Source organism: Sceloporus undulatus, chromosome 1 (assembly GCF_019175285.1).
Source record: "Sceloporus undulatus isolate JIND9_A2432 ecotype Alabama chromosome 1, SceUnd_v1.1, whole genome shotgun sequence".
Classification (NCBI taxonomy): domain Eukaryota; kingdom Metazoa; phylum Chordata; class Lepidosauria; order Squamata; family Phrynosomatidae; genus Sceloporus; species Sceloporus undulatus.
The window spans coordinates 62,767,153-62,791,762 of NC_056522.1; the positions used below are offsets into that span (position 1 = coordinate 62,767,153).

General features: G+C 39.5%; 1 protein-coding gene across 5 annotated transcripts in view; it reads left to right on the forward strand.

Moving 5' to 3' along the window:
• Positions 1-24,610, forward strand: part of SMYD3 (SET and MYND domain containing 3) — a 550,856-nt gene that overhangs the window by 423,532 nt on the left and 102,714 nt on the right. For all 5 annotated transcript variants that reach the window (XM_042445885.1, XM_042445886.1, XM_042445887.1 and 2 more), the window contains one exon: positions 22,157-22,244. In XM_042445885.1, coding sequence (XP_042301819.1) covers positions 22,157-22,244 — 88 coding nt within the window. The remainder of the gene's footprint in view (positions 1-22,156; positions 22,245-24,610) is intronic.

The following is a 24,610-nucleotide window of genomic DNA, read 5'->3' on the forward strand; positions in this document are numbered from 1 at the left end:
CACCTCCACACAGACAATTATGGTATCGCCTTTCATGGAACGTAGAAGTCATCAAAATCACTTAAGAATCCACACCTTGAGTTTCTGCTTTTGGTATATGAGGAAAATTGAGGATAATGAGCCTCAGTATCAGTGAACTCACACATATTTTTAAAAAAACCCTACCTGTCATATACCATAATGTCTGGCAGCCTAGTTCCTAAGTGTGAAATTAATACAGCTGTGTGGTTTGGTCTCGTATGAGCTCTGCTAAATTATGCTTATAACAACAATCTGCATTAGTGGGAAATGTAACTATATAGATCACAATTTCTCTAGTGCTAGCTTTGCCTCTTTTTGCCAGATTTTGAAGGTTGTTATTTCTATATATGAGACTCTTCATAGAAACCCACTATGGCCTGTTACAGACAGCCAAAATAAAGCTGCTTCGAGTCACAGTGGAGATATGGTGTTTCAATGATGCATGCGTCCTAAGAGTTCAGAAGTCACACCAAAGCCACGCTCCAGCCCTAAGGACTGGAGCGTGGCTTTGGTGTAGTTTCTGGACTCTTAGGACGCATGCGTCAGTGAAACACCATACCTCCACTGTGACTCGAAGCAGCTTTATTTTGGCTGTCTGTAACAGGCCTATGTCTGCAGGACTTCCTGGTTGGTTTCTAGCTGGTTTTCAGTTATTCTTTCCAATATCCTCCTTTGGGGGGCATCCATGTGTCTAAATATTTATTTAAAAGTAGAAATTGTTTTCTTTTTCTAAAGGAAAAAACAAAAACAAAATCAGCTTATAATAATAAAATAAGTGACAGCTAAAAATGCACATTAGTAATGTATACAACAACAGTCATGACAAAAGAATAATTAATCACCAACCCTGAAGTCAGTTACAAATTTTTTTTGCATTTTTTGCTTCTAGTTCACTTGCAGGTTACTGAAGCTGATCAGCTATAAATCTGAGCTGGAGGCACAGTCATGAGTATGAACATAAGCCTTGTTTCCATCTAAAGCCTTGTTTCCATCTATTGCCTTATGCCTGGCATCTTCCCAGAGTTCTGTATGTTAAGCCCAAGCTATGCACAGGGCTTGATAACTGCATTCAGCTGTGTGCAACTACAGAGTTCTAGACAGACCTTTGTTCTCCACAAACAAAAGTGGGGGAAGTGGCCAGACTCACAGTGACGCACATAAGGGAGGGCGGATGTGTGCACCAATAGCCCTGCCTGCAGCTTAGACCAGAGGCGGGCAAATCATAGTGTGCATGAGTCCCACCTTTGTTACCTCTAAAGCCCCCCAAAGCCCCTCAACCTCCCTGATTATTTTTAAAAATGTTTTGTTGCTATTTGGGGGCAATTTCTCTCTCAAAACAATGCCCCCCATGCATGCAAAAATGAAAAAAAAATCCTCACAAACATTCCAGAACTATGTAATAGCACCAAAGACATCTGTTGTCTCAAAATGACAATAGAAGTGCTGTGATGTTACTTCTTGTGACCATTTCAAGAGGGACAGCAGAAGAAAATCTAGGTATTTGGCCTTGCTGGTGGGTACTGTTGGTGTGGGATTAGGTGCTAACATAACCCTAGCCTTATAGCCTAAACAACTGCCAACTCCTATCTTAGACCTACAAACACCTTCATGAGGCTATAGCCACACCATGCTCCTTTCTACCAGTCACTAGTCCTCATATAGAGTACTGTCTAGTAATCTCCTCCTCACACCAGATGCATCTATACTTTAGAAATAATGCAGTTTGATGACACTTTATCTGCCATGGCTCCATCCTACAGAATTCTTGGATTTGTAGTTTTGTGAGGCACCAGCACTCTTTGACAGAGAAGGCTAATGACCTTGTAAAATTGCAGATCCCAGTATTCCATAGGATGGAGTTACAGACATAAAGTGGTGTCCAACTGCATCGTTTGTACAGTGTAGATGTACCCAAAGAGCAGTGAACTAGAACCATGGCCCCCCGATATTTCCCTGAGCTGCACAAGGCCAACAACCATCACTATATAATATCTCCCCATGTGAGGATGTTCACAAACGTTAGTCACCTCCTCACCTTCTCTGCTTGAATCAAGCTTGATGAACTTGATTCATAAAACTGCTATAAAGGGAAACAAAAATAATACACAAAATAGGAAAGGTTTTTAAAAAAGGCCAACTCAAAACCTTTTTAAAAACAAATATATCAAGTTTTAACCAAATGTACAAAGGACAGATATGTGAGGTTACTTGCTATAGAGAACAAGCTACCTGCAATTCATTCAGAAAGGCAAGAGCGTAATTTGTCTTGAAAGCATTGACACTCCCCCAACTCTCTTTTCCATCCAGCCTTTAGGGAGAGCATAAACAGTTATGTCTGCTGGAATTTTGTAAGTTCTTTGGTATTGTTTTCTTTTCTTTCTTCCTTTGGCTCCTTTGTTACATGTCCCAACGTTTTACTCTTGACCCATCCATGGGTCAGATCAAAATCCATAATTTTGGCCCCAAAATGTGCCCTTGACTTATATATGAGGTTGACTTATAATCAAGTATATATGGTATATCTTAACAAGGGCTAATATCACTCATTCCATGATACAGCTGTCATTTTAAGAGCTATTTATGTGCCACAAAATGGTCCCATAGCTTGTGCTGAGTGTTGCTGCATTATGTGGTAAGAGGAATAAAATGTAACTGCTTTGTTATTTTTCAGAAACAGGAAAATGATGCTTTAAAAATTGTAACTTTAATAGTACTTCTCTGAGGTCCTCCGATTTATATATAAACATCTTAACAAAATCAGTAATAAATAAAATCAATGACTGTTTTGAGATTTCAGATTATGACTTACAGCTAATATATTTTTAAAAGAAACTACCCAAATGCTGTTAAAGGCCTAAATGTCATGGCATGGAAGATCTTATCTACAAGCTGGGTGCTACCACTGATTAGGTTCTCCTCTTTCTTACTGTTTTCTACAGAAGGCTAGGGAATGAGAGCAATGCCTCAGATGCTGAGTGGAGCATCAGGGAAGGGGCACATAGAAGAAGAGAGTGTTCAAGGTCCCAAGCTCCAAGACATTTACAGCTTTAGTGGTTAAAACCAACAACCTGTTCCAAAAACAGACTGGCAAGCAGTAGTGATTAAACAAATAGATATAAAATGTTCTGTATGCCAAGTATACAGCAGATATTCTTAGACAGTAAATTCCTGCTAATAATTGAGCATCCAACAATGGAGTTAGCACCTATTTATTCATTCATTCATTCATTCATTCATAGGCCAAATTCCAGTTTGGGGAAAGTGTATTCTGACACTGAGTGGGGCCCAGGGCCCAGGACCAATGCAAAATGGCTGCAACCAGATGTGATTCTTATCCATTTAGAGGTTTTCTGGGCATGTACAGCTCAATTTGGTGCGTGTCTACTCGGTGATAGTTCCAGTGCACCATTCCCTGGGCTGGAAAACACAGATCACTTACACAGAGCTGCTTCCTGGACTGTAAAGCATAACTCAGTCCCATTCAACATCTTCTTGGGCTTTCAAAACCCCTTTCCCACTAACCTTTGATCAGTGATAACAGGAGAGGCCCATAGTCCTGAATTGCCATCTCCTTTCACCCAAAGCGGGTGGTCTCCCGCTGTCCTAGTTTGCTCTGCAGGGCTTCCCCGTGGAGCAAAAAGAACCCTTAAAAATTGGGTTCTTTATGTGGCACCATTGTGATGCTGCAATGCGCCAATGGCGTACTTGCAGCATCACAATGGTGCCAGGACATGCACTAGGTGTACTAGGTGCCGCCATTTTCACGTACAGATTAAGTACTAGGGTTGCGGGGGGTATATAAGCAGCAACCCTAGTACGTACGCAGGCCGACACTTTCGCCAGTCTGTACAGCACCATGATAGTATAACTTCAGAGAGTAAATATTACTGTTTCCTAGCAACTATAACTAGCAGTCTGATTTTGGAGAAAACAGCAGGAATAGAAAAGAGCTTGTCACAGCTGCATCATCTGAATGTGTGAACTAGATAAAAGTCTTGGAAACTCTGATGTCTGTATCAAGAACATGCAAAAAATAATAAAGTTTTTAATGGTTGAAAAACAATGACTACTGTTTGCTCCAGTGTTACTCAGATAGTGAATCAGCTATGGATCTTTGTTTGACCTTTAAAGGATCTATCCAGGTTCTGAACCTATATTTGCCTAAGTCATCCATTCTAAAAACGTTGCCATCAGTATGTATCTATCCCTGGAACTGACTGGAGGAACATCCAAATTGATTGTGTTGTCTGTATTTCAAGAGGTTTCATCATCATAGCATGCCTTTTGGAGCAGTTCAGGACAGTTATGTTGTTGTTTTGTTGTTATTGTTAGTCATAAGGAGCACTGGAAGTCCCAAGAATCATGCCTGAGCTGCTTTTAATGGTTTTCTGCTTGTGGCTTTTAGGATTTCTCCTGGTTCGGTTCCAGTGCCTAATGATCAGCAGACCTTGACAAATGAGGCTGAGATCCCAACAGTTGTTTACCTCCTTTAGATGCTATAAGGCTGTTTTCACCCAGGGACTTGGTCCCAGTGTTTATGAATATGCTGGAGTAGATTTTGATGCCAGGGGAGGTGAGGAGGGAGGCACAGAAAATAAATTATGGTTCACGCAAATGAATGAGAGCTTTGAGATGTCTGCCAGACGTTTAGATTTGAAGACTACTGAAAAAAGGGGTGATCTGTTTAAATCATCTGTCAAAAGGTTTACATTTCTTTCCAGCCTCCTGGCTTTGTGAGTAATGAAATTCTCTTTCTCTCAGATTACTAGAAACCTTGCCTCTCAGGAGAGTGTTGTATTCCAATCCTGCTTCAGCAGTATAGCATACCAAGCCTGCCAAATTGTCATGCCATATTAATACCACTTTCCTTCTCTGACAGTGTTTCCGTTTGGAGCCTCAGGCTTTTCTGTGGTTCTCGGTTCAACCAATGAAAGGAAGCAGGGCCAATTATCTAGGCAGCCATTCACATATACAGTGGGAAAGTTGAATTCCTGCCACACAAGTACTCTACAACCATGCAACAAAAGAAATCTTGTGCTAAATGGAAATATATGGATATACAAATTTCTGAAGTTTTCAATAGGCTTGGTTCACAGAAATCAGTGTAATCCAGTGTAGGAACAAATACTGAACTATCTTCGTATATCTTCAGGTATATGAGAATCTTAGAACCACTGTTCAGAGGCAATTTAAGAGTACCACAGTGGTAAGAACTGTAAATTATCATAAGCTTCTTCTGCATTAGAGCTTGGGAAAGGTCCTGTCTAGGACTACAAATTCAGAATGGAGTGAATTTAGCAAGAGTGTGAGAAACTGTGCAGTTTTGCAATGAATGCCTATGTTCAAACAAACAAAAAAACAAGCTTCATTTATATCCCGCTTCATAACGCCTAAGCAGGGTCTAAGTGGTTTACAACTGTAAGCTAATTTGCCCCAACAATCTAGGTACTCATTTTAGCGACCTCGGAAGGATGCAAGCCTGAGTCAAGCTTGAGCCCTTTTGCTGGTCTTGAATTCGCAACCTTGTGGTTTTGAGTGAGTGGATGCAGTACAGGCATTTAACCACTGCGCCACCAGGGTTTTCATTTCACCTGTTTGTATTATTTTACACTATGTTATGTAATATATCCCTATATAAACAATGTGATGAAGGGTTCGACATAGTGGCAATTTGGGTTAGTGTGGAAAGCCCCTTAATGAAAAACCTAAGAGCGACATAGAAAAAGAGAGAATGTGAGTGTCTTTTGAGAGTTTTCACCTACACATTTTGACTTGGAATTGTCAGGGGGAAGGAAAGACAAACAATGGCATACAACAACAAAAAATAAACTCAGGCCAACTGGAGCTGTTGCCTTAGCCAGTTGGAATGTTGCACAACCCAAATGTTATACAGCAGGGAAAGCTGACTGAAGCCCCCAAGAAATAAACCAACCATGTGCCTACCCTTCTCCCAAGAGAAGAGGAACACTTTCTCATTTCACAAGCATGATCTCACTGCACTTCAGATCAGTGGGTACTAAGGACAATAAGTGCAGGTTATACCATAAAATTCAGTCGAAGTACTGCTTCCTGAGGTCTCCAATTTTCAAAGACCTCTCAAAGAACCTTGCAATGAACCTCAATTGTCTGTTAGATGTGAGGGCTGTAGAGCTGCTCCCTCCAAACAAAAGATTCATGGGTGTGTACTCATGGTGTGCAAGAAAGGAGGCAGAGTTTGCCTGATTCTTGATCTCAAATTTGTAAACAAGTACAGTCTGCCCTCCTCATACACAGGGGATCCATTCTGGACCCCCATCCCCGCGTATGGGGAAAAGAGCATATGTTCATGCCCATAGAAAATAATGGGGCATATGCCTGTGGCAGTGCATGGCGCAGATACACTCCCGTTACTTCTGTTGGGGTTTGCCTTCCGTGTAAGCTCAAAGCTGCAGAAGGCAAGCCCACCTATGGGGAGGGCCGGCTGTATGCAATAATAGAAGCATTTCTAGATGGAAAGCCTCCAGACAATCAAAGAGCACATTTTCCCTAGGGACTACCTCCTCTCTGTAGATCTTTCAGAAGTTTATTTTCATATCCTTATTCATACTTCGTCACACATTTACCTTCATTTTTGTTACCAGAATGCCTACTATCAATCCGTGTTGTATTCCATTAGCACAGAAGCCCAGCATGCCCCTTAGACCCCAGGACCTCAGCAGTTTTAATCTCCAGAATACCTAGGAAGATCATGCAGGAAAAAGCAACAGCCATTCTCATAGCTTCCCACTGGTCCTGCAGGCCTTAGATCTCCCATCTAGAATAATAGAATCATAGAATCGTAGAGTTGGAAGAGACCACAAGGGCCATCCAGTCCAACCCCCTGCCATGCAGGAAATCTAAATCAAAGCATCCCCAACAGATGGCCATCCAGCCTCTGTTTAAAGACCTCTAAGGAAGAAGACTCCACTACATTCCAAGGGAGTTTGTTCCACTGTTCCACCTGCTAGCATTAGTGACCTGAGAACCTTCCAAGCTTGCCCAACCTCCTCAGTCAGAGCCCCATTTTACATTCAAACCCAGGTTGGCTCCATGTAGGCACCTGACAACTGAACGGAGAAAAGATTATTCTGAAAAGGTGGTAAGCACGCACTTGGCTTCTAGATCAGATGTCACCCTCAGGACATATGAGACCTGGAGAATCATTATTAGATGGTCTCAGAGAAAATTAGTATCACCATACACAGCAGCTGTTAAAGAGATTTCAGACTTCCTCCAAGCAGGCTTTGACTTAGGTCTTAAACCCAACTCCTTACAATCCCTTCGGCACCCTCCTTCAGCAGAAAGGTGCTCCAGCAGGTCTTGCCAGATTAACTAATTTTCATGCCATCTTCCCTTCCACTTTCTGTTTAGGCTAGGATAATTCCCATTCATGGATAGTTCTTTCTCTACTGGCCATTGAAGAATTTACCATGAAGGCCCATCTTAACTAAGTAGAAGGAGCTATTCATTCCCACCTGAAAGTGGCATAATCATTTCCCTTTTTCTAGAATATGTATTCCCTTTTCCTTTTTTTTTTTTTTTTTTTTTTTTTTTGGCTTGGGAATGGATTGAGGAGGTGCCTTACCTGGGTTGCATCAGAAGTTAACCCATTCATGGATAGTTCCTTCACCTTGGCTAGGATGGACTTTCAAGGTAAGTTCTCCGATGTGCCATTTTATGACTCAAATAACTTTTAAAGAACTTTTGTTTTAGTTCTTGGAATGGGCTGAATATGATTCATGGAATTCTGGAGAGGGCTTAAAAATGTGGCAGAGGAGATGCTAAGCTCTCTGCAGCTGTCAGTCCCAGATGAAGTATTTGAGGCATGATGCTGACTTAGTTTCACTGTACTTTACTGAATCTGTATGAATGAGAGCTTAGTCATACATAAACTCAGGAAATGCAACTGTCCAGGGTGTGGGGCATAAGTAGAACAGTTGTAGAAGTTATTGGGACTTCCTTTTGAGAACTGATACTCTATAGCAAATTTGGATGTCAAACTCTTTATTCTGTGTTGAACAAAGTGGGAGACTGTCCTGAATAAAAAAACTCATAGGGTAATACACCATATATGGGGAGTTTTGGATCTTCAGATGTATTGGACTACAGCCCCAAGAATCACTTATGATCAGCCATTCTGGTAGGTGATGCTGGAGTTATAAGCCAAAATGTCTGGAAGGACAAAGATTAAAGGTTCACTCGGGAGTGTGGCTACTGGAGAGGGGAGAGAAGGGCAGGCGCCCCATAAGAATTCCGTCCCCCAGTGAAATTGTCCTTCAATCCCAAATTTCTAGGATTGAATGGAGGAAGACACTGAAAATCATTTACACCTAAGTTCTCATTACCGTGGTAACTGCTTGCCCCTTTTCCCCAGATGCCCATTTTTCTGAATGTTCAACTGAATTCTCAGTGTAGCTCTAATGCTAGAAATGAAGGGACTGAAGGAACGTTTCAAGTGGGGAATTCTTAACGGGGGGGGGGGGGGGGATGCCCTCATTCTCTTCCCTTCCCATAGCTATATCCTTGGGTTTTCTATCCCTGTCATGAACATTGCTATCTTAAGAGAAGGGTCCTGAAAGAGCATTAGGTCCAGAATCAAGTCACCTTGCTGCACTACTGCTTGGTGAAGGAAACACTTGGGTTTGCATGTACAGGAAATCCAGATTCCTGATTATACTGATCTATCAGATCCAATCATCATTATTTTCTATTTTACATTTTATTGAGATTTTCAGACATAAAAGTGACTCCCGATTAGTCACATCTTGTTGTGATTTTTGACCTTTACTTCTTCAAAATCCTGATAAATCAGCATCTACTAACTCACTTCCTCTAGTAATAAATATAACAATATGATCAACAACTGCTTCTACATTTGGTGAGGAAAAATGAATGGACTGCACTGTCACCATGTACTTAGCTAATTAACATGGTAAGTCATGTATGGAAGGTACTGTGGAAATGGATGAGGTTTGATCTAAAGGGGAAACAAAGCATTGTAGCATTACAGCACTGTTCGGAATGAAATACATTCATTTGGCTATGTAAATATTTTGGTAGAAATATCAGAGCTGAGATATGAGTCAATTACAGAAAGGTTATTAGAACACTGAAGAATGCATACTTAGCATTTTGCTGCTTTAGCTGATTAGCTGAACACAGCCTTCATGACAGAACAGCTCAATAGTCAGTTCAGGGTGCTGTGAATGTTGCTTAAATAGGAATACTAAAGAATGAATATGAAATTCCTTTTTATATTTTCATGATCTGTAGCCCATCTGTGTGTTTATTTGTTGAGGAAGGAGGACAGGCTACCTGCACCAGATCTCATCTAATCTTGGAAATTAAGCAGGGTCAGTCCTGGGTAATACTTGGATGAGAGACCACAAAAAGATGCCAGGTACTGTAGGTTATGTTTCAGAGGAAGGAACTGGAAAAACCACCCTTGCATATTCCTTGCCTAAGAAAACACTATGAAATTCATGAGGACTGCCATAAGTAGACAGGCAACTTGAAGGTGCACACATATGATGTGTGCATGTACAGAAGGAGATTATTTATTTTTGACAGCAGGTATATTGCATTTCCCTCCATTTCATCCCTCCAGTGTTTCTGAGATTCACAGACATAAGATTGACTCCTGATTATATCCCAAAATTCCTTTGATTTTTTTCCATTGGAGTACTTAATTTTGTTCTAGCTGATGTTCCATGCTGATTTTTGACAGCAACAAAAAAAATTGTGCTGTTTTTCTGCGAATTGTGATGGGATAAAGAAACAGTGACATATTCTGGTTGTTAGTAGATTGGTACAATTTGGAAGTAACAGCAATTTTGTCCATTGAGCAGACACTAGAATTCATTGGCATCAGTAGGTATTCCACAATATGAGAGGTGTATATTTTATCTGATATTATTTCGATATTAATTCAATTTTGGATTTCATGTTGTTTGGGTGGAACACATTTTATTCTGCTTATACAAAGACTCTTTTGTCCTTCAAGCATTTTTATTCTGAAATGTTCACTGCAGTTTACAGAAAATACCCTAAAGTTCACACCATGCAAGGTTTTTGGTTTTTTTACCCTTGTATATGAGAGTTATTAGCATTTTAAATCTGGAGGAAGTACTGAGCATATACACACTCTTCCTGTATGAACAAGCAAAGCATTTAATCCACAAAGTGTCTTCTATACCACATTTTGCACAGAAATATTAAAACATGATGGTTGTATAGTGGACCTCTTACTTATCTGATTTCATTCAGTTGATAGAGGGGAAAATGCCTAAGCCATGCCCCTCCATATTGATTTTCTAAGGTGGAAAGCAACAAGTCTGGAGGAATTTCCTGTTCATGTGAAATTTCCACATGAACAAAAACACTGACTTTCCGGTGTCATTGGTCACACATGAACTGGAACTTTCTCTCTTCAGACTTATGCCTTTCCATGCTAAGGACAGGCATTCCCTTCTTTATGTGCTTATTGAAACTGAGTAAGTTACACCTGAACAGGGCTATTGTTACTACCCAAAATTCTTCAAATGGTTATGTTCTGTAGATGAGGACTGCGAAAGAACTCTGGAATCTTATCATGTTGCTGTTAGGTGACTTTCAGCCAACTCATTGCAACCCTGTCAGATGGTTTTCTTAGCAAGATTTATATCTAGGATCAAACATTGACCAGAATGGAATCAAGAAATAAGAAGAAGATTAGGAATGGGAAGGGCAGCTATGAAAGAAAAGGAAAAGCTACTGAAGAACAAAGACATACAGCTAAGCACTAAAGTCACAATCGTTCAGGCCATTGTATTCGCAATTACCATGTATGGATGTGAGAGCTGGACAGTGAAGGAAGCAGACAGAAAGAAAATAAATTCATTTGAATGTGGTGCTGGAGAAGAGTACTTAGGATACCATGGACAGCCAAGAAAACAAACAAATCAGAACCAGGGCTCTCCTTGGAAGCTAAGATGATCAAGTTGAGACTATCACACTTTGGTCATGTAATGAGAAGGCATGGATCACTAGAAAATCAATAATACTAGGAAAGATAGAGGGTAGAAGAAAGAGAGGAAGACCACAAACCAGATGGACAGACTCAATCAGAGGAGTTGTGGGCAAGAGCTTGCAGGATCTGGGCAGGGCAGTGGAGGATAGAGATTTTTGGAGATGTCTCATCCACAGGGTTGTCATGAGTTGAACCCGACTCGAGGGCAACTAACAACAATGTTAAACCTTTCATATTTAGTGTAGTGCAATATACATCCTTCCCAGTGCAGGTGCATTTAAGATTAGTGATGGATAGGGATTAAAATGTAAAGGCAGGCCTACTGCTGAACATAAAGAAAACAAAAATAGTGACCACAAATGATCTACATAGTTTCAGTGCAGATACTGAGGAGATGTCTCATGTACAGGGTCACCATGAGTGTAGCTAAGAACAATAAATGGATTAAATGTTTTGAATGTACTCTGTACCTGTTTAGACCTTCCTGGTTGCTGCTTCCCTCAAATTCTGGTCTATGATGATGAAGTGCAGGAATTGATAGGCATATTATTTATAAACTGGATTTATCAAATCTGAAGAAGATCTCTCCAAACTGAACATTTGGGGAGAGGGGAGCTACATTCCTTAAAGCTGAACATTGAAAACTTGACACTTGAAACTTGCTACTGCCTCTCTCTTCTGGCAAATGCATTTGAAAAGCTCCACCCTTATAACTATAAAATGTATTCAAAGGGCTAGGGAGAGTAAAGTCCCAACTATAGATACTGATAATGTTCTATCCAATTATCTATAATAGAATCACAGTCATGACAGCTGTGATGATGAACAAAAAGGGTTTCAAGGGCCAATAAAGAACTTTGAAGCACCAAGCCTGCTGCGAGAGTGAGCTTGACCATTAGAGAGCCGTTTCAGTCATAATTGTTGCAACAGATTAATAATTAATAAGTTGAAAGGTTCAGCAAATTGGAGAATTCAAGGACTCGTTTGCATAGAAAGTGTTTCAGGCCTTTTCATTTAAAAACTGGAAGAATGTCTACTAGCACTGCCCCATTATTTACAGCTGAGAATAGTAATGCTTCATGGTAATTAAAGTATTATATTGGTTGTATTAAATCCATCGCCAGACCTTAGACCTCCTATTTGTCTGTAGATCAATAATCTCAGTATCTATGAATATCCAGCTTTGGGTAGAAGCAAAATCCTTTGCATCTCCTAGAGTAGGCTTTTCTCTGGAAATAGGCAGGGAGCAGCGGAGCCTGAAAAGCTGAGTTTATTAATATAGATGTAATTGTTTCATCCGGATGTTAATAATACTTTATTTTTGCATTTGGATCTAGTGAAACATTCACTCGGACTACTTGGGTCAACCTTCAGTTAAGATAATGGGATGATAAACGGGTTCTTCTTTTATGGGGACCTTGGAGCATTTTTTAAAAAAGTGATTTGTTTTTGTTTTCATCTTGCTCAACCCTAAAGTAGTTTGTTGCCATCACATTTTTTTCCTGCAAAATTAAAGATATTGGTTTACTTTCCCATTTCTCAAAAAGATAGTTGTTGTTGTTTTGCATCTTCAAGTTATCTCCTGATTTAGAGCAGCGGGTTTTCTTGGCAAGACTGATTCAGAGAAAGTTTGCCATTGTCCTTCTCTGAGTCTGTGAGAATGTAACTTTTCCATAGTAATCTAATGGGTTTGCATGGTCGAATGGAGATTTGAACCCTTGTCACCAAGAGTCCTAGTCCAGCATTCAAAGCAGTGTACCATGCTGCCTCATTTCACAAAGTTGCTGATTAGTTTCCCTTTTAGTTATTTTAGACATCTAGAACTAGATGTGCTGCAATTCAAAAACACTCTATCTTCCTATCCTATCCTATCCTATGCCATCCTATCCTATTCCATCCTATCCATTTTATCATCACCTGAACACTTACAACAGAGTACGGGGTCACAGGTATGAATTTGCAGGACCTAAGCGAGCAGTAGAGAACAGAGAATCTTGGATATTATCATCCACATGGTTGCTATAAGTTAGGATTGACTTGAAGGCAGTTGGCAACAACAAATTTCATTGCAAAGTATGTGTGTAAAAGGGATCTTCATATCAACACCGGTAGGGAAACCTATGCACATGAACTCAGACATATGTGTCACTATGTTCAGTGGTCATTACACCATAGCTAATCTGTTTATGATTGGAAGCTTAATGTGTACCTGTGTATTCATTTAATTAAGAATTAAATGTGACATATCACAGTGTTAGAGAAACTGTGGGCTTTTGGGAAATTCAATTAATACAAAAGATGCCATCTTCATTTGTGCTGCCTGAGCTGGAAACCAGTTTAAATATAAAATCCTGATTAATTTGATGCACTGTTTATATTGACAGGGCTAGATTCTTTCTCTGTTGAACAAATCTTTGCTTTGTTATAGCATGCTACAAAACTAGTATTCATCTTTCCACTCCTCATTGTAAGATGGTACTTATTATTTCATCTTGATTCATAGTTTGTTGTTGTCATTTGCCATCAGATCAATGGTATTGATTTATATTGCATAGAAGTATACATATGAACCAGAACAGTCCCGTATTGTTCTTAATGCTGTGTTGTCAGTACTTTGTACTGCAGTCCTAATCATTTCTCAGACTGTACCTAAACTTAATGCAAGCACTACTGAATGCTCACATAGACAGTGATTGCACTGTAAAGATGCAAACCTAAGTGTGTTTCTAAATGAAACTGCTGAGGACTGGGCTTTTAAAAATTATACAATATCTAACAAAGCAGGCAAAATTAATTCAGCTTATCTGAAAGCGAACATGTATTCTGAGCATGCATCTAAAAGTACTCCTTTTCTGAATAAGATATAATTAAAATCAAGGGAATCATCTCTAAAGATTCACCTGTAACTCTCCCACCCTCCAGATGCACTGCATTATTGAGTAGTTGTTTCATACCAACAGTTTTATGGATTGCATTCACCCATTCACTGCACTATGTTGCCTTTCTAGAAGTGAAATATGACATTGTTTATTTCATTGTTATTACTTTTATAGCAACAACATGCCCTCCTTTGTTAGATTGTGATCAGTATAGTAATTTACACGAATTTTTGCACATGAGGGGAAAATTCTTGACTACTTCATGTTTCTGAGCAGTAGGGTAATTTGATTGAAATTTCCATGCTTTTAATTTTTCTGTATGAGTTTTTCATTTTCATTTATAGTTGCCACATTTTGTATCATTTTCAAAATAATTTTCCACAGTGTCATCTAGCAACAGTTTTTCAAACGAACATTTTGCATGTTAGTAAACCAATCAGAAGTGTGATATGAGTGATGAATCAGAATTTCCTCTTCCCACCATCTTCAGTTAAAAGATATCTTCAAGAAAATAGATTAATGTTATATTGGTCAGTATGGAATAGCCTACCAATAAAACATATGTCTTTTTGAAACACATTTTCATTTGTTTTATTTAAAATGTACTACAAAGCTGTTTTCTCAGTCATGATGGTTTGTTTTTTGTGTGTTTTTTAAAACTGAGACACACATTTGTGGGCAAATCTTTGAATCAGTAGTTTCATCGATATCTGGTTCAGTTTCCTGCCTTTCTTTTTATCTACGTGACATGGAGGACTATTTTTTTATATGAAAAAAATGTTTTAAGACAACAAAAAGTGTAGCAAAAGGTGATATTTTGTGAGGAAAGATCTAAATTGGAATTGATTTTTAAACTTGAAAAGTTTGGTGTTTTCATAGCACTTCGCAAGTAACGGGATTAAGGAAAGATTGCTTTGTTTTGAGAAAGAATGCAGATTTGTTATGGCTGTGAGAGGTTCCTATTGAAATCAGTGGAAATAGCAGAGGCTAACCATCAGGCTGTGTCATTATCACATTCTTTTGGAGGAGGCATTGAGGAGCTGGATTTGTTCATTCTATGCATACCAAGAAATGTGTAATAGAAAATGTTAAAGGCTTCTCATGTTGAAATTGCAGTGTTGTGGCAGGACATTTTGGAGGAACTTAGATTAATGAAGGGGGATCTTAAAAACTATAGAACAAGATCCAACCAGAATTTTGGACTGTCTGATGAAGAGGTAGATTAGGAGGAAACAATGGGATTTGCCATAGAAAGGAAAAAGGGACCAAAGTAAATGACCTGGAAGGGGCAATCACAGATGGGATGGGAGATTTAATGATTTATTCATGTTGTCTAGTAATAGTGTCTCAGGTCTTTTACTTGACTTGAAGCAGATGGACAGGATAGCATGGACCAAGCCCAGGCCAGTCCCCAGGCCAGTGATGGGAAGGTATTTACATGCCCATCCACTGCCATGCAATGGACCCACTACCACCATGTGCACCATGCCTGTCTCTGCCACCACACCTGCTGAGAAGACCCCCGTCATGGCTTGTAAGCATGGAAACAGAGCATCTGGCAATGCCCACTTGACCAGGCACCCTCATCTGATCTCACAAACTGTGACAGGGGTCTTCTCAGCAGATTAGTGGTGGAGGCAGATATGGCAGAGGTGAAGGTGAGCATGTGGGGCTTCCGAGAAATTCTTAGCAAAAAAGATCCTGTTAGGCTGGGTTAAGGCTCCCTTGGGCCGAGATTAGGCTGGATCCACCACATCCGTATCTGGTCTGGCTGATCCCAGCCTGTGTCATACAGAGAAGACAGTACAAGACCGGGGGAAGCACAGGCCTTTGGGCTCATGCATACAGGCCATATGTCTCAAATTTCAAGTGTATACCTTCAAGTTTCAAGTTGAGTCTCAAGTCCTTGCAAGATAATTTTAAGTCAAGTCTCAAGTCTGTGAACAATTTTAACAGGAAAAAGGTGGTGGTAGGGTGTTGGGAGGAGCTTTGAAAAGCTTTAGAATGATCCTTACACTTCAAGTCCTTTGGCTAATGCATTACCCTCTGGGTAATGTGCTCCACACTCTAGGCTTGAGGCATGGGTTAGGTCTACTCAGATTACCATTTTTTGTTCTGTAACCTTTCTGGATAAATGTGTTGTGTTACTGAAGTAAAGCCAGCAAGTCAGTCACTAAAGTGTATAAGTCACGAGTCAAATCAGTGCATTATTATTGATTCTGGAGTTGAAGTCAGGTCAGATAATTGAAGCAACTTGAGTCCAACTTGAGTCCAAGTCAATTGATTCAAGTCTATATCACTGTCTTGAGATTACACTTTGTACATCTGATGATATGGATATAGCCTGTGAGAGTTTATGTCATAGGTAGAGGTTAGGAAATTTACATTTTTGGACTGTAGCTCCCAGCAGTCATTCTGGCAGGGGAATTCTGGAAGTTGTAGTAAAATTTCCTCATTCTTTGGCCATAATAAAATTAGTTAGTCTTTCACGCGCTGCAGGACTTTGTTATTTTCCCCACTAAAATAGCCGCTTATCTGGAAAATGGTCATTGTACTTTGAATACCTCGTGAGATGACACGACCCATTGGAAAATATAATGCTAGGAAAAGTAGAAGGCAGTGGGAAAAGAGGGAGACCGTATTCAGATGGACCGAGGAAAGAAAGGAAGCCATGGACCTGAATTTGTAAGACCTGAGCAGCATTGTTGAGGACCAGTTTTCCATCAGGCAAATAACAACTGGAAATTGGTAACAAAGATTAATACAGTCAGCCTTCCTTATCCACGGATTTTTTATCCACAGATTCCAGCATCCATGGCTTGAAAATATTCCAAAAAGTATAAATTCCAAATAGCAAACCTTGATTTTCTATTTTATATAAAGGACACCATTGTACAGTGGTCCCTTTCCTTACGTGGGGGATCCGTTCTGGACCCCCACCCCCACCCCACATAAGGCAAATTACGTGTATGCTCGAGCCCCATTAAAAGTAATGGGGCTTACTCTTTCTGGCGCATGGCACCGCTTGTTCCAGCACAACTTTCAGTGTATGCTGAAAGCCATGTATTTAATGGGTCTCGAGCATCTACGGATTTTGTTATCCATGTGGGGCCCTGAAACCAACCCCAGTGGAAAAAAGGGGCCCACTATATTTAAGGCACTAAACATTGGTCCTAGCATCACTATTTGTTCCTTCCAAGTTGTCATTCTCTCAGTAACTTTTAACATCAAATATTCTCAAAATGGGGGCTAGTCATCATTTTAGTTTTGAAATTAGAATAGAGTACTAACATCTCTCCCTGAGCAAATTGAAAAAAACTACCAATGAGAGAGAAAAGTATAGCCCTGTATTTCACTCCATCAAACCAGTCTTTCCTAAAATATGTTGAGATCTACACAGTCCTGAACATGAAGATGCAGTGTGCAGTTTAAATAAATGTAGTGAAATCTGCACATTTTTTTCCTTAACACTGAAACAACTTTTATTTTTCAAAATGTGCAATTCATTTTTGTACAAAGTACAACTTGCATTGAATTTTAGAACATCTTAACTACTTTCCCTAAAAGACATCTGCTGTCATGTCAGAAAGATGATGTACTTCTGTGCTGTCATGAAATAGAATGAAAAGTCCAGAAACATCACTGGCTTTTGATATCTCTGTGAGATGCTGAGACATTTTTACCTAACAAACAGAAACAGGGAGTATTGAAAATATGTTTCTCCTTTCTGTCCACTTGGATACTTTTGACCAAAGGGAGCCCTTCTTGCATATGTGCGTATGGGCTACTCTTGTCCCTTGCATGGTGTTGACAAAGGAAAAAGTCCCTTTCTATCTGATGGTTGGATTTCTTTTTAAAAAAGAAAGAAAAGAACCCTACACTATATGCTCATGGGTTTAGTCACAAAAATTATTCATGGTAAATATCTGATATAGAGAAATTTATCTTGCCCAAATTAGCTTCCTTACTACATCAGTATAAAAGATGGTATAAAGAATGGCAGAAGGAATATACATGGGAATAAATGAATGGTAGCACAAGGCAGAGTACACATGCCAGAAACAGATGGTGCACCTTCCCATTGCATCATATTTTACACAATAAGCTTCTCCCACATACCAAAAAGGGATATCCTTTTGATTTATTGTCATATTTTGTACACAGTTGTATACTACTACTACTACTACTACTACTAATAATAATAATAATAATAATAAGGAAACATTTTTTTAAAAAAGAAATTAAATTGCATCCTTCTGGAGAATGCCGCTGAAGGAAAATTATGTCAGGGTGATAGTTGTTAACCCTTTCCCTGATCTTTCCTTGCTCCAGATTTCTCCCATCCAAATATTTCTAATACGTATTTGAACAAGGCTCACAAAAAACCCACCACCACCAACAACAAAATGGGTCCAGAGTTTGTTTGACCAGGTAAACCAGTGGCTGTTCCCTTTCCATTCTCAGTTACATTACTTTGAAACTACCTTAAAACAAAGAGTTATTATCTGACATTTACATATATTGTTTGTTTATTTATTTGAAATTTTTTATAAACCACCTTTTAGAGCAAACCTATACATGTAAAATCTGCTGCCTGCTGATGAGATTATGGAAAATTGGAATTGGGCCTCAGATACAAGAAACATGATCCAGACTCTTATTAAGGGACATCACTTCTCTGTTCAATGTTGGTGTTACACATCACATACTGGTGTGAATTGGACAGAAGCCTTACTCTCTGTATTGACTGGAACGTACTGAAAGGGCTTTGGGATCATGCAGGCTTCCCCTCCCACACACGTTTATGCACTAACGCCATATTTTCCCATAGAAATCCAAGAAATCCTTTTGATAAATATAATAGGGAGAGAGGTAGTTTCAGAGCTTTCAAGGAGAAAGGTGTGCAGATTTGGGGGCTGCAACTCCCAGAGTCCCTCAGCTAATGTAGCTGGTGGCCATTCTGAGAGGTGAAATCCATACAAGTAATTTCCCAAGCTCTAGATAGTGTACATCTATAGTTGTGAGCAGAGTTTGTCTTTGTACTCCCCTCCACACATTCAATGAATGCATGAGGGAGGGTGTGTGTATCTCCCCTGACTGATGTAAGTGGTAAAGCATAGGACTGTTTTATATGGAAGGCAAGCGTCATTAAAATGTAATAGCACAATTGGGGGGAAGATTATCATACCCCTGCGCACTACTCCTGTTAGGGTCCCATGCTAAACTGTAATGGACGCATCATTGGGTAATAATGGGAGTTTCCATTATTACCCAATGGCATGTCCATTACAGTTTATGAACATGCCATTGGGAGAAGCGTGCAGGGGTGTGATAATCTTCCCCCCGATTGTGCTATTAGCACAATTTAAACACTTTTTAATGACGTTTGCCTCCTCCATGTGAAAGAGCCCATATACTGATTATGAAGAAACAGTGTATGGAATAGATCTCCTAACAGGATTGTTTTGATTTCAGTGAGGCTTATTTCCAGGTAAATACATATGGGATTGTAACCTTAGTTGTCACAATTAATGTTTACAGACAGGCAGCTATTCATGGATGTAAAAATCCATGAAACAGAATTTTCTTCTTCTTCTTTGAATCGTGCAAAAACTTGCTCTGTGGTATTGTACTGGGATAATTATCGCATTTTATGGGTCACATTCTGGTTTGAGCTACATCAACATATATGAGTTCAATTCCTCTGTAATTGTTACTGTATGATTTCATGACAGCACAATTAAATCCAGGCCAAACTTGGCACATTTGCTTTACATGCGAAGCTTAACTCATCTAGATCTGTACATTAACATAACTGACATAACTACGGCAACATGAGCTTTTTTGTCCCATAGCTGACCTTTAGTTGTAGCAGCTTTCATTCTGAACAAAATTATTACCAGGTGAGCATATTGTGATCTGAGAGCTGATTTTATGGAAAGTACATTTGCAAATTTGAAGGGAAACACTGCTTTCTTTGTAATTTACTGATATGGAATGTCATCGAATTCTGAGATGGCAGAGGCCATTTTGATGCAATCATCCCTTGGGGTAGTGCAAGAGTTCACCTCTTTCTCTTCACTTTGGACATGAATGGCAAGACGGTGATGCAAAGCTACACATGGAATTGATATGGACTCCCTATGCATATTTCCTATTATTTGGAACACAGAGTAATTAATTTTCCTTTTCAGTGTGAGAAATGCAGATTAATACCTCTTACGTTTTGTGCGCTAGGGATGATAATTGATATAAAATTGGATTGCCATGCCTAAGCTCCTTTGTATAAATATTTTGGTGATATTCATGGGGGAGGAGCTGCCTCTCAGAATGTTATCTACTCTTTTCTCACATGATTTTCATTCGTTGCACATTATATTTATGACAAGTTGAGCAGGTTAAAAATCCCTGCTATGCAGTCAGAAGATTGGCTCTGTGGTGTACTGCAGCAGACACTTGCATTGTGTTCTACCTTGGTTTTCGAATGGAACTCGTCACACATATTTCTACCTTAATAGTTGCTAACCATTGCCTTTTTCAAATACTTTACTCTCAGGATATTACAGACAACAATGTTTCCTATCAGGTGATTACCTTCAGAGTCACTAAGCAGTAAGAATTTGAAATCATGCCAGCATTGACTTTCACTGTACACTGGAGCTCTTCTGAGAATTATTAGACTTTATCTCCCCTCTGAATAACCACACACAACAAACAAACCATCATTCATTAGGAAAATCTGGTTATTAGATGCAGTCAGTGGGCTTCATGAAAACAAAACAAAATGTGGCCTTTAAATGTATGTTTTATTATACTGTATGTTGTTATGTGCTTGCTTTCAATACATTTCTGACTATGATAACACTAAGGTAAACATATCAGGATTTTCTTGGCTAAATTGGTTCTGAGGGAGTTTACCCTTGCCCCTCCCTGAGGCTGAGAGAGTGTGACTTGCCAGAGGTCACCCAATAGGTTTCCATTGCCAAGCAAGGATCTGAACTCTTAACCACCAGTGTTCTAGTGCAGCACTCAAACCTCTATACAATGCTGGCTCTCCATTTCATGATATTACACTTCAATTTTTGGAATGCCTGATTAATAAAACTCTTATCTATCATTAATAGATAACTTTAAAAACACATAACACTAGTTGTGCTGACTTCAATAAGTGATTAAGACCTGAGCATCAGCATGTATCCAGCAAAATGATAACTGCATTCTGCACCATAATGTCAGGACAACACCATACAGTATTTTCTTTGGAAACATTGATTTCTCACCAACGCTGGGCCTAAACTAGTCCTTGCCTTGAACATAGGTTGTTGCTTCTGGCAAACAGTTTTGTATGTATATATGAAGAGCACATAATATTTAAGCTGTTGAAATATTGTTGTTGAAATATTATTTCACTTCTCTAATTCGGTTTCTTGTCTGAATGTTCAATGCTCACCTTCAAAGCTGTATGACATGCTATCTATTAATATTTATAAAACTATATTAGTATTAACACAAATATAATTGTTTGGGCTATAGATATGAAAGTTCATTTATTCACAAGGTATGGCATGAATGCAGCCTAAGAAAGCCCCTAGCACTGTCCAAGAGCCACATGGACTAACGAAAATGAAAAGAAGACCAGGCAAACCAAACCAAACCTGGAAGTGATTGAAAATCTTCTGGCTTTTAAAAATAGGGATTTTTAATGTTAAAAAATGTAGTGCGTGGGATGGGGGCCTGCAACTTGTTTAAATTGTGAATCATTGATACCGGAGACTTCTTTGAGATACAAACTTTGTTTCATGCACAAAATTATTCAAAATATTGTGTACTATATTACCTTCAGGCTCTGTATATAAAGTGTATACAAAACATAAATGAATTTAATGTTTCGAATTGGGTGTCAAGATGTTGCATGTATATGTCAATATTCCAAAATCACCCCCCCCCCCCAATTGAAATCCAAAATACTTCTGGTCTCAAGCATTTTGGATAAGTTAAACTCCACCTGTAGTATCTCTATGCATTGAAAAATGGTTTTCGCATTCCCTTCAGTTGAATGTAGACAACATTCAAAAAGATCTTGGAGAAAGTGTTGATATTTTCCAGTGTCATTTTGCTCCTCAGTGTTTTTCACCCTCACGTGGACAAGTATGGCTTTGTCTGCTTTCCTTTCCCACAGCCTCACTTTCTTTTAATCCAATATGCTGTCTCTTTCATTTCTGTCAAGCAGGATGATGACATGTTGGCAGGGAATGAACAAGCTTGGAAAGAAGCCAAAGAAGTGGTAAATAAAAATGAAGGGCCAAAGTCACAAGAAGGTATCCTTTCAATGTCAAAGATGTGATTAGTAGTCAATGGGACTACTTTTGGAACCAGAAGCTTATAATGGCCAGCAGCCTTTGTTTCTTGTCCAGTTGGTTAATTTATTAATTTTAGATCCCACTGTTCCATAAAATATGTCCAAGATATCAGGTAAAATCAACCATTAAAATGTAATGCAGCAAGCAGCACAAATTTACATATCAAATGCAACTACATAAACATGACAGGCATTTTAAATATAGCTAAAATATATGTGCAAACTTACAATAACCAAGAAAACAAATTAATGGTAATGGCTGTCATTTGTAGGTTACAGACATTCTTTTTCACTTAAAATTCCTGTCAGCTTCTGTATCATTTCATGGGGGGGGGGGTTCCTATTTACCTGGGAGTTTCATTAAATTCAGTGGTAGATCTGAATAGATGTGGACATGAATGAACATTTGGTAGAATAGGTATATGTAAGATTGCCCTTCTAAATTGAGAAAATCTGGTTCAGTGGGTTTCGTTCAGATCTTTCATTGTTTTCTGTACAAAATATTTGTATGTAATACAGTCTTGATGTTCTTGCAGTGCTTTTTCAATTGTTACCTCTCATTCACCAGTTTCCCCCAGCTCACTGTATGTTGTGATCTGCATTCCTTCTGCCCCTATAGCCCCTGCTCTGCAATTCACAGTCTACCTCATTCTACCTCATTCCTTCTACTTCATATCATTGCTCTCTTCTAAAATAGGTTACACTTTAAATGTGCATATCAATCTGATTTTCTTCTGTTTCATTTCAGTGGCAACTGGTGGCTTCTGTGTCATAGGGTTGGTGAATGTGCTCTTAGTCTTAGGGCTGAAGCATACAACCCGGAAGAAGTGGCCTCTGGCCGCTACCGCCCTGATAAGCCCAGGACCACGGTGACCGGACAGCTTACCCCCGAAGTGGACCACCACCGCAGTCCCAAATGGGCCACTGGCAGAAGCAGGTTTAATTTGCTCCTTTTGTTGGTGTCTTGGGCTGCCTTAGGTGGTCTCACAGCAGCCTCCAGCCACTTCAGGGGCATGCATCGTATAAACACCATGCTCTCAAACTGGCTAGAAGCCACTCTGTTTAGCTCATCTGTTTAGGGCCTTAGATGAACATAAAGTAGCTATTCAAAGTCCTGAACCCTACCTGTTGAATAAGTTCAGCACCTTAGGTAGTTGCTATAAAGTTCAGGGTAAACCGCAGAGTGGATTCACCACTACACTGATGTGCGGCCAACAGTCACCATCCTTTGTTTTTCCACCAAGGTTGGTCAGGAGCGAGATTCAAGATCATGACTGCAGTGCACAGGGAGACCATTAAGCTTTTCTCTTCATTTGTTGTTCTTCTTAAATGCCCTTGAGTAGACCTCAAATCATGGTGACCCTGTGGGTGAGACATCTCCAAGAGTTCCTGTTCTCAACTGCTCTGCTCAGGTCCAACAGGCTCAGACCCATGGCCCCTTTGATCGAGTCTTACCATCTGGAATGTGGTCTCTTTTCTTTCTACTGGCCTCTACCTTTCCCAGGATTAATTTTTTTTTAATGAATCATGCCTTCTTATGATGTAGGCAAAGTGCGACAGTCTCAATTTAATCATCCTGGCTTCCTGGAAGAGTACAGACTTGATGTATTCTAGGACTCATTTATTTGTCTTCTCAGCCATCCATGATATCCTCAGCACTCTTCTCCAGTATCACATTTCAGATAAGTTGATTTTCTTTCTATCAGTTTTCTTCACTGTCCAGATCTCACATCCATTCATGGTGATGGGGAATACTCTGGCTTGGACTATCCTCACTTTAGTGTTCAGAGTTATATCTTGACACTTTAGGATCTTGTCCAGTTCTTTCCTTGCTTCCCTTCCTAATCCTAGTCTTCTGATTTCTTGACTCTAATCTCTGTTCTGGTCAATATTTGATCCAAGGTATGAGACCTCTTTGACTATTTCTAGTTATCTAGCATAAATTCTTGTAGCTTTTCTGTGGTCATTATTTTTGTTTTCTTAATGTTCAGCATTAAGCCTACCTTGACGCTTTCCTCCTTAACCTTCTTCAGTAATTGCTGTGTTCACCCAGAACCTTTGGTCATTGAACAGATTGCCTTTTTGGGGGAGAAAGACAGGTTTCATCAGGGCTGTGGTATTGGACAAAGGTTAACCTCTTTCCTACACATCACAGTCTGATCCCAATTGTCCTCCTCCTTACATGTTGCTTGAAAAAGAATCAGCATGTTTAGTACAATTAATTGTTGTCTTCTTAATTGGACTTCCATTGCCACAAGGGAGGTATCCTGAACCACCTGCTTTGATTTATGCTCTTTCAAGTCATGGGCTTTCTTCCAAAGATGG